General features: G+C 37.5%; 1 protein-coding gene across 5 annotated transcripts in view; it reads right to left on the bottom strand.

The window, feature by feature from the left end:
* Window positions 1-12,060, bottom strand: part of KIF4A (kinesin family member 4A) — a 130,239-nt gene that overhangs the window by 107,183 nt on the left and 10,996 nt on the right. For all 5 annotated transcript variants that reach the window (XM_061409819.1, XM_061409815.1, XM_061409814.1 and 2 more), the window contains 2 exons: window positions 11,215-11,381; window positions 10,602-10,696 (listed from right to left, as the gene is read on the bottom strand). In XM_061409819.1, the coding sequence (XP_061265803.1) occupies window positions 10,602-10,696; window positions 11,215-11,381 (262 nt within the window). The remainder of the gene's footprint in view (window positions 1-10,601; window positions 10,697-11,214; window positions 11,382-12,060) is intronic.

Raw genomic sequence — 12,060 nt, forward strand, 5'->3', positions numbered from 1 at the left:
CCACATCTCAGTTTATAACCAAAAACTAACTCAAAATAGATTATACAACTAATGTAAAAGCTAAAACTATAAAGCTTCAAGTAGAAAACTTTGGAAATTATCTTCATCACTTTGGGTATACAAAGATTTCTTGGACAAGATACCAACAGCTCTAAGCATTAAAGAAAACAAAACTTGATAAAACTAAACTTTGTCAAAATTAAAGTTTTTGTGCAAATAAAAACTACAGTGACATACCACCTCACACCAGTCAGGATGATCATCATTAAAAGTCTACAAATAATAAATGCTGGAGAGGGTGTGGAGAAAAGGGAACCCTCTTGCACTGTTGGTAGGAATTTAAGTTGGTACAGTCACTATGAAAATAGTATATAGGTTCCTCACACAACTAAAAATAGAGTTGCCTTATCATCCAGCAATCCCACTCCTAGACATATATCCAGACAAAACTGTCATTCAAAATGATACATGCACCCCTACATTCATAGCAGCACTATTCACAATAGCCAATATGTGGAAACAACCTAGATGTTCAATGATAGATGAATGGATAAAGAAGATGTGGTACATACACACAACTGAATACTACTCAGTCATAAAAAAGAATGAAATAATGCCATTTGCAGCAACATGGATAAACCCAGAGATTATCATACTAAGTGAAGCAAGTCAGAAAGACAAATAACCATATGAATCATTTATATGTGGAATCTGAACTATGACACAAACGAACTTTTCTACAAAACAGACTCACAGAGAACGGACTTGTGGTTGCCAATGGGGAGGGGGACGGAGGAGGGATGGAAGGGGAGCTTGGTTCTCAGTTTAGTTCAGTTCAGATGCTCAGTCATGTCCGACTCTTTGCGACCCCATGGACTGCAGCACACCAGGCCTCCCTGTCCATCATTAACTCCCGGAGTTCACTCAGACTCATGTCCATTGAGTCGGTGATGCCATCCAACCATCTCATCCTCTGTCGTCCCCTTCTCCTCCCACCTTCAATCTTTCCCAGCATCAGGGTCTTTCCCAATGAGTCAGTTCTTCGCATCAGTGGCCAAAGTATTGGAGTTTCAGCTTCAACATCAGTACTTCTAATGAATATTCAGGACTGATTTCCTTTAGAATGGACTGGTTGGATTTCCTTGCAGTCCAAGGGACTCTTAAGAGTCTTCTCCAACATCACAGTTCAAAAGCATCAATTCTTCAGTGCTCAGCTTTCTTTATAGTCCAACTGTCACATCCATACATGACTACTGGAAAACCCACAGCCTTAACTAGATGGACCTTTGTTGGCAAAGTAATGTCTCTGTTTTTTATTATGCTGTCTAGGTTGGTCATAACTTTCCTTCCAAGGAGTAAGCGTCTATTAATTTCATGGCTGCAGTCACATCTGCGGTGATTTTGGAGCCCCCCCCAAAAGAAAGTCAGCCATTGTTTCTCCATCTAGTTTGGTTCTAGCAGATGTAAAGTAGTATATATAGAATAGATAGACAACAAGGTCCTACTCTATAGCACGGGGAACTATATTCAATATTCTGTGATAAACCATAATAGAAAAGAATATAAAAAAGAATGTACACATATATATAATTGAATCACTTTGCTGTACAGCAGAAATTAACACATTATAAATCAATTATACTTCAATAAAAAATTATTAAAATTCTTATTTAACAAAAGACATCACTAAAAAGATATACAAGCCACATACTGGAAAAAAATATTTGAAATATACATATCTGATGATTGAATTCAGAATATATGAAGAATTGCAAATCATCAATAAAAAGATGATAACACAATTTTTTAAAAAATAGGCAAAATGCTTGGATACACCCCCCAAAAAAGATATATGAATAGACAATAAGTACGTGAAAAGGGGCTCAACACTATCATCTTGGAAATGCAAATTAAAACAATGATGAGATGACCAAGTGAAGTAAGTCAGAAAGAAAAAAGGCAAATAACCATATGATATCACTTATACGTGGAATCTAAAATATGACACAAATGAACACACCTATGAAACAGAAACAGACTGACAGGCACAGAGAACAGATTTGTGGCTGCCAAGCAAGAGGAGGGAGTAGGGGATGGAAGAATTGGGAGTTTGTGATTAATAAATGCAAACTATTATATATAGGATGGATAAACAACAAGGTCCTACTGTATAACACAGGGAACCATATTCAATATCCTATGATAAACCATAATGGAAAAGAATATGAATATGTATAAACTGAGTCACTTTGCTGTACAGCAGAAATTAACACAATATTGTAAATCAACTATATTTCAATAAAATTAAAAAAAAAATTATGGGGGGGATTCCCTGGTGGGCCAGTGGTTAGGACATGACACTTTCACTGCCATGGCCCAGGTTCAGTCCCTGGTTTGGAAACTAAGATCCCATAAGCTGCACAGTGTGGTTAAAAAAAAAAAAAAACAAAAAACACTATGATGATATGTATTTGACACCCACTAGAATTTCTAAGACAATATCTTTATTTATGAAGCTGTGATAAGCTGGAACTTTCATAATATTGCTGGAGTATAAAACAGTACAAACCATATTACAGAATTGTTTGGCACTCAAAATTAAGCATATATCTACCTCTTCCACTCCTAGAGAAATGAAAATGTATGTTAACAAAAAGACCTGTACATGAACGTTCAGGGCAGTCTTATTCATAATAGCTAAAAACTGTATATATATATAATAAAAACCTAATTTCTATCAATAGGAAAATGGAAGAACAAGTACTATTATAATCATATAATGGAACACTACTCAGCAGTACAAAGGAACACATTATTAATCAAAGAAAGAACATGAAAAAAATCTGTCCCAAAAATCTTCTGTTGAGCAAAAGCCAAACACATGAAAAACTAATGATTCCATTTATATGATGTCTAAGAACACATAAAATTAATCTGGTGCTAGAAGTCAGAAAAGTGGTTTCTTAAAGTGGAATATGGGAAGGGTGAATTGACTGGAAAGAGGCACAAAAGAATTTTCTAGGGGAGATGGAAATGTTTTTTATCATGTTTGGGGTAGTAGTTGCATGAGTGCATATAGTGCATATGACTATCAAAACTCAAGAAACTTAGCATTTTAAATATGTGCATTTTATTGCACATAAATTTTACCTCAAGAAAAAAACTATATAGAAGAAATACACACATAAGAAATGAATCAAAAGATTAACAAAGTTAGGGACTTCCCTGGTGGTACAGTAGCTTAAGACTCCGAGCTTCCAAGGCAGGGGGCCTGGTCAGAGAACTAGATCTTACATGCCACAGCTAAGAATTCTCATGGCACAGCTAAAGATCCCGTGTGCTGCAAGTACGATCCAGCACACCTGAATAAATGAATTAATAAGATTAACCAAGTTAAAAAATGAGACTGAGAAAAATATATGCAATATATGTAACAAGGTTTAATATGTAGAATATAGAAACAACTCCTAAAGTCGACCAGAAAAATTCAACCTGATAGAAAACAGAACAAAGGAATGAGCAGGCAATTCATAAAAGTAGAAAGAGAAATGGAATAAACATGAAAAGATGCTAAATTTCATAAATAACTGGAGAAACAAAAGTTTTAAAAAATAACATGCAATGTTCAAGATAGGCACAAATGAAAAAGATCAATAATACTCAGATTGTCAGCAGTATAGGGAAACATAATCTCATAGATTGCAGGTGATGTGCATACTGAGACAGACATTTTGGAGGACAATATTTAGTAGTATTTAAAAACCTGAAATGTATACACTTCAAATTAGCAATTCCTCTTCCAGGTACATAGCCTAGGGGACACTCTCATGTGTGTATCATGCACAAGGCTGTTGACTGAGGCATCATTTTGCCATAGTCAAGAATTGAACAACCTAAATGTCAATCAAAACAGGAATAGTTGTGATGGATTCATTTTGATATTTGGCAAAACTAATACAATTATGTAAAGTTTAAAAATAAAATAAAAAAAAAAAAAAAGAAAGCTAAAAAAAAACAGGAATAGTTAAAAAAAATAAAAAAAAAACAGGAATAGTTAAAGTGAACTTAGTATACTCTGGAATCCTGGATAGTTGTAAAAATAAGGTAGACTTATAAACTGATAAAAGAGTTCTGAGTTGGGAAGATCCCCTGGAGAAGGGAATGGCTACCCACTCCAGTATTCTTGCTTGGGAAATCCCATGGACAGAGAAGCCTGGCAGACTACAGTCCATGGGGTCACAAAGAGTCGGACACGACTGGGCAACTAACACTTCACAAACAGAGTTCAAACATATATTGCAGAGACAAGAGCAAGCTGAAAAACAATATATGCTCTGCATGTATGCATGCGTGCTAAGTTGCTTCAGTTGTGTCCTACTCTTTGCGATCCTATGGACTATAGTCTGCCAGGCTCCTCTGTCCATGGGATTCTTCAGACAAGAATACTGGAGTGGGTTGCCATGCCCTCCTCCAGGGATCTTCCTGACCCAGGGATCTTCCTGACCCAGGGACCTTCCCGACCCAGGGATTGAACCCATGTCTCCTGTGGCTCCTGCACTGCAGACAGATTCTTTATTCCTGAGCCATCGAGGAAACCCCTAATATATGCAATATGATAGCATTTATCTTTAAAAACAACAAGAAACACCAATAAAAGTATATACACAGACAAAAATCTTGAATGCTACCCCCCAGGCAGGTAAAAGTAATTACCTCTAGATTAGAATTAGATGGTAAATCAAGGGGGATTTTATCTTCATCCATATTGCTTATGTTTGTATACTGGGCTTCCCAGGTGGCTCAGAGGTTAAAGTGTCTGCCTGCAATATGGGAGATCCGGGTTCAATCCCTGGGTCGGGAAGATCCAGTACTCACTTACTACTTGTTGATTCATGAACTTTGGGGCTTCCCAGGTGGCGCTAGTGGTAAAGAACCCACCTGTCAATGCAGGAGACATAAGAGACATGGGTTCGATTCCTGAGTCAGGAAGATCCCCTGGAGAAGGGCATGGCAACCCACTCCAGTATTCTTGCCTGGAGAATCCCATGGACAGAGGAGCCTGGTGGGCTACAGTCCATGGGGTTGCAAAGAGTCGGACATGACTGAAGCAACTTAGCATGCACACACACTACTTGTGTAATTAAAAGGAAATTAATTTAGCAATGCCAAAATTTTAAAAGGCATATAGCATATGTATTACTAAATGTGCATTTATATATATATATTGTTGTTGTTTGGTTGCTAGGTCATGTCTGATTGTTTGTGATTCCATTGATTGTAGCCCACCAGGTTCCTCTGTCTGTGGGATTCCCCAGGTAAGAATACTGGAGTGGGTTGCCATTTTCTTCTCCAGGGGATCTTCTCAATCCATGGATTGAACCTGCTTCTCCTGCACTGCAGGTGAATTCTTTTAATGCTGAGCCACAAGGGCAGCCCATGCATATACATGCATATAAAAATATCTGGTGATGATACACACCAGACTTAATAAGCCATGGTCAAACAAGAGCCTGGCCGAAAACTTAAAAGGAAGATCTTGGGAGTGAAATGCCCACTGGGGACTTTTAAAAAGCTCTGATATATTGCTGGAGAGCTAGAAAGCTGTATGCATGCTCAGGAAAGACCTAAAAGGCCCTCATTTTATACTTCTGGCTGACTTTGAGGCTCTGCTCAAGAAGTAAAAATTAAGACAGAGTTGTAAAGCACCTGGGCATTGAAAGTAAGCCCCAACACAAACTCAGAGCCCTAGGAAAATGCTGGAAGAGAGTTATAGGCTCAAGGCATTGAAGGAAATGAGACCAATCATTGGGCTTCCCAAGAGGCACTAGCGGTAAAGAACCTGCCTGCCAATGCAGAGATGTAAGAGATGCAGGTTCGGTCCCTGGGTCTGGAAGATCCCCTGGAGGAGGGGGGATTCTTGCCTAGAGAATACCATGGACAGAGGAGCCTGGGAGGCTAGAGTCCGTAGCATTACAAAGAGTTGGACATGACTGATGCAACTTAGCATGCATACTTGCATGTATGACCAATCATTAGCTAACTACTAAAGTAATTGAGCATACACTTCTGTGACCACAAACCTCAGGGAATTATAGAATTAGTCCAGTAAAGTCACGAAAGGTATAAAAACAATAAGATTTATTTAAGGAGTACAAGATGGTTCAGCACTCAAAAATCAATTAATGCAATATACCATGTTGACAGAACAGAAAAAAATGTGATCATGTCAATAGATGATGAAAAAAAAACATTTGACAAATTCATGATTAAAACACTCAACAAACTAGGTATAGAAAGGAATTTCAACTTGTTAGGGGGAATCTATGAAAAATCCGCAGCTAACATCAGTCTTAACAGCAAAAGACTGAATGCTTTTCCCCTAAGATCAGGAACAGGACAACAACATCCACTTACATTATTTCTATTCAACACTGTACTGAAGGTTCTAGCCAGGAGAATCAAGTAAGAAAAGGAAATAAAGGTATCCAGACCAGAAAGAAGTAAAACTATCTCTGTTAACACATGACATGACTTTGTAAATAGAAATCCTAGAGACTCCATTAAAAAACTATTAGAAATAACAAGTTTAGCAAGCTTGCACACACAAGATCAATATAAAAGCTCAATAAATAATTTGAAAATGAAATTAAGTAAAAACAATTCCATTTACAAAAGCATTGCATTGAAAAGAACAAAATATTCAGGAATAAATTTAACAAAAGTAGTGTAAACTTGTACTCTGAAAATTAAAAAAATAACTATTGAAAGATATTAAATAAGACCTAAATAAATGGAAAGACATCTGATGTTTATGAATTGAAATACTTGAAAAAACTGAAAGACACCAATACTTATATTGATCTACAGAGTCAACACAAGCCTTGTAAAAATCCCAGCTGACTTCTTTGCAGAATATGACAAGCTGACTCTAACATTCATATGAAAATTCAAAGGACACAGAATAGCCTAAACAATCTTGAAAAAGAACAAAGGTAGAGCCCTCACACTTCTCAATTTCAAAACTTATTACAAAGCTACAGTAATCAGGGCAGTGTAGTAATGGCATAAGGATATATCTATATATATAGATCAATGGAATAGAACTTAGATTCCAACTATTCCTTGACAAGGATGCCAAGACAATTCAATGGGTAAAGAATAGCCTTTTCAACAAATGATGCTGGGATAACTGAATGTCTACATCATGCAAAAGATAAAAGTTTGGACTGCCACTTTATACCATATATAAAAGTTAACTCAAAGGTTTCCCTGGCTGCCTAGTGGTTAAGAATCTGCCTGCTAATGCAGGGGACATGGATTCAATCCCTGGCCCGGGAAGATCCTACATGCCACAGAGCAACTAAGCCCCTGTGCCGCACTACTGACTCTGTACTTCTGAGAGCCACAACTACTGAGCCCATGCACTGCACCTACTGAAGCCAGCACCCCTAGAGCCTACACTCCGCAACAAGAGAAGCCACCAAAATGAGAAGCCTGTGCACCGCAACAAAGAGGATCCCCTGCTCGCTGCAACAAGAGAAAGCCCATGCACAGCAATGAAAACCCAGTGCAGCCAAAAATAAATAAATAATAAATCTTTAAAAATATTTAACTCAAAATGAATCTCAGATCTATATTTAACATCTAAAACTACAAAACTCTTAGAAGAAAATAGAGATATAAATCTTTGTGACCTTGGATTAGGCAACGATTTTTTAGATATGACATCAAACTCAAGAAATAAGAGAAAAAAACAAATGAAAGGAATTCATCAAAAAAATCTTAAATGAGTGCTTCAAAGGACACTTTCAAAAAACTGAAAAAGCAACCCAAAGAATGGAAGAAAACATTTGCAAAGCATGTAACTGATAATGGGCTGCTGCTGCTGCTAAGTCGCTTCAGTCGTGTCCAACTCTGTGCGACCCCATAGATGGCAGCCCACCAGGCTCCCCGGTCCCTGGGATTCTCCAGGTAAGAATACTGGAGTGGGTTTCCATTTCCTTCTCCAAAGCATGAAAGTGAAAAGTGAAAGTGAAGTCGCTTAATCATGTCTGACTCTTAGTGACCTCATGGACTGCAGCCTACCAGGCTCCTCCATCCATGGGATTTTCCAGGCAAGAGTACTGGAGTGGGGTGCCATTGCCTTCTCGTGGTACAGTTGCTATGAAAAACAGTCTGGCAGTTCTTCAAAAGTTAAATATAGAATTATCATTTGAGCAATTCCACTTAGGTATATACCCAAGAGAAATGAAAACATATATCCACAGGAAAACCTGTACACCAGTGCTCACAGCAGCATTATTCATAATAACCAAAAGTGGAAACAATCCCAATGTCCATCAACAAATTAATGGATAAATAAAAACTTAATATATTCATGTGGTAGAATACTGTTTGGCAATAAAAGGAAGGAAGTACTGATACCTGCTATAACAGGAATGAACAAAGCAAAGATGTTAATGAAAGAAACCAGTCACAAAAGCTCACATATTGTATGATTACATTTATATGAAATTCCGGAATAGGCAAATCCATAAAGACAGAAAGATTAGTCATTGTCTGGAGATGGGCTAGGGAGAGGTAGACAATGGAAAAAAATGAGTGACTACTAATGGGTGTGGGTTTCTTTTGAGGATGATGAAATATTCTAAAATTTATTGTAGTGATGGTTGTACAACCTTGTGAATATACTAAAAAAGTCACTGAATTATACATTTTAAAAAAGTGAGTTTTATGGTATATTCATCCCATGTTAATATTTTAAATATAAACAGCTATCATATGACCCAGGGATAACACTCCTAGGTTATACCTAAAGAGAAATTAAAACATTTGTCCTCATAAAAAATTATACATAGATGTTCACAGAGCAATATTCAAAATAGTCAAATTGGATACAACCGACGAATGGACAAACAAAATGTTGTATATCTGTATAATGGAATATGATTCAGCAATAAAAGGGAATGAAGTAATGATACATGCTGTAACATGGATGATCCTTGAAAACCTTATGTTAAGTGAAATAAGACAGTCACAAAAGACCAGAAATTATGTGATTCCATTTATATGCAATATAGTTTAGTGGTTGCCTAGGGCTAGAGAAGGGGGTGTGGATGGGGAGTGACTGCTAATGGGTATGAGTTTCTTTCGGCGGGTGATGAAAATGTTCTAAAAGTAGATTGTGGTGATGGTTGCACAACTCTGAATATACAAAAGTTCGTTGAAATGTACAGTTTAAATGGGTGAATGTTATGGCATGTGAATTATATCTCAATAAAGCTGTTTTAAAAAAAACCCTCAGAACTGTACACCTAAAAAAAGATAAAGGAGCCACAAGAACCTTTAAAAATAGTCTTAAGAAGGATAAATCTCAAAAGTACAAACATAGTACAAAAAGGGCACTTTTAAATATATTCAGAACAAAAAGCTGAATGAGGAAGAAATAGGTCTCTACCCTGTGTCAGCAGTATAATAATGATAAATGACAAAGAGGTAAAATTCCTCAATTACTATTTCTGTTTCTGCCTTCTCAGTTCCCAAGAGGGAACTGAAGCCCAATATGAGTAAAAAAGTAGTAAGCGAGAACTCAACTACTTTAATAAGAGTTCAAATATCTTGGACCAGATGAATTATAGCTGAGGGAACTGCAAGTAATTTCAAATAAGAATGATGAAGCTATGTCAATGATATTTGAGGAATCACGGAGAAGGATGTTCCAGAAGAGTGGGCAGATGTAATTTCAATTTTCAGGAAAAAAAGGTTAAGTTAATTCCATAAATTACAGACCAGTAAGTTTGATGTAAGTCTTCTAGATTATTACAGGGATGGAGTATCACAAGGATGGCTTGCAAGAACCTAGAAATGGAAGAATAAGCACTAGAAGCCAGCTTGAATTCACTTAGAAATGGTCGATTTAGGCTAATCCTTATTTATTTTTTGCACTGTTAGTAAGCTGGTAGCCATGAGAAATATGGTAAAGTATATCTGGATATTAGCAAGGCATTTGACAAAATCTTTTATGACATAAAAGATAAATAAGTATAAATTGAGAAATGGGAGCTGGTTGTTAATTTTTGTTAGCTAGATTAATAATTGCTTGAAAGACCATTCCCAAAGCATGCAGATTACCAGGTCACTAGCATGCTGGATGAAGGTTTCTAATATTAATAGCATACACCATGGGGTTCTTCTAGCCTTAGGAGCATTATCATTTATATCTAACAATTTAAATGAAGATATGGAAACCATGCTGATGAGGTTTATAAGTGACAACATCTGGGGAAGGAGAGTGAATACTTGGAATGACAGTATCAGTATACTGATTTTAATTATAAGTGGTTGGGGATAAAACAAAACAAAAACTAAAACTTGCCTGGGCCAGATGAAATCAAACCAAGGACCAGATCCAAATCTCATACCTAAATTAGGAAATTAGTGCAAGGGAAAGAAACAGTTTTTTGCTATTTCTGAAATCAGCCTCAAACTTGAATTGTCAGTATTGTTAGAACGTGACCTGAAATATTCCAGTCAAGACACCAACAATCGCAATAAGAGTATTAGAGGTTTTTATCTATGACTGTGGCCTTAATTACGCTCACCCTCTTTTAGACGATCCCCTTCAGCCTTGGTTTTCTTCTGTCTTTCTGATCCAGCAAGGTCTACGAGATGCAGCTTGGAGCGAAAGCTGCTATTCCTATGAAAATAACAGGACATAAGTGAGAACAGTGGAGAAGGCAACGACACCCCACTCCAGTACTCTTGCTTGGAAAATCCCAGGGATGGAGGAGCCTGGTGGGCTGCAGTCCATGGGATCGCTAAGAGTCAGACATGACTGAGCGACTTCCCTTTCACTTTTCACTTTCATGCACTGGAGAAGGAAATGGCAACCCACTCCAGTGTTCTTGCCTGGAGAATCCCAGGGACGGCGGAGCCTGGTGGGCTGCCGTCTATGGGGTCGCACAGAGTCGGACACGACTGAAGCGACTTAGCAGCAGCAGCAGCAAGTGAGAACGGTACACAACTTTGAGGGCAGGTGAGTATCAAGGCCTACCTTCCTGCTCTCATTTTCTTTCAAGTCAGTCTAAATGGATTGATTCATTACTAGTACTCAGAGTACTGATGTTTGATTATTTGTCAAATCAAGAAGCAATCTATTATTCAACTTTAGTAGAACTAACATTAAAAATCTTAACTCTTTAAACTGTAACTTACTTGTCACTTTTCTTTCTTTGCTCTATGGAGATTGTGAAGATGGCATGAGATCGAGATGACTGGGAGTTCATAGCTGTGGAGGCCACAGTCCTACAGTTGTTGCCCTGCTCCAAACAGGAAACAGTATCCAGAGCAATGAAAACAGTCTTCTCAGTGAGTCCCATAATCTAATTCAGAGAAAGAAAAAACCCTTATAATTCAACTTCAAATACTTCATCATTTTAGGGTAGCAATGGATAAGTGCCTTCCAGGGAGCCTCAAGTGAAGGTAAGCTTTGGCCCTAAGAATAGTAAGGGCAACACAAATAGCTGTAGTAGTTCTCTTTGCTACTTTCTCCTCCATGTGGCCCTATGTTCTTTCCTATATCTTGGGCCCATTTTATATTTCATTTTCACTAGGGAAAATAGCATGATACAATTTCCACTGGATTAGGAAAACAGGATCCTAGGTTTGGTACTGTATCTACCCAGGAGAAGCTGTACAAGTTAAAATCTCTTGGAGCCTCTGGAGATTGAACTAGATGATAATGAAGTCCCTTCTAGCCCTAATATGCTACAGTTTTAGTATGCCATAACTCCCAAATCAACATCTGTGGCCCTAATTTCTAGTCCTACATTTCAAAACCAAACTCATCTTCCTTCCACCAACAGTGATTCTCTCCACTACTTCTTCATTTCTAGATCTCTATTCTCAAAACTTCAGATTTGCCTTTAATTCCCCCTCTTCCTCCGTATTTCATCTATCACCAACTCTCCATAATTCTTCTTTTGAATCCATTGCTTCCTTTTCCTTTCCATATCTACCTGTCTAATCCAGACCCATATTACTTCACATGCCTGAAAAATA

The sequence above is a fragment of the Bos javanicus genome, chromosome X (assembly GCF_032452875.1).
Source record: "Bos javanicus breed banteng chromosome X, ARS-OSU_banteng_1.0, whole genome shotgun sequence".
Lineage (NCBI taxonomy): Eukaryota > Metazoa > Chordata > Mammalia > Artiodactyla > Bovidae > Bos > Bos javanicus.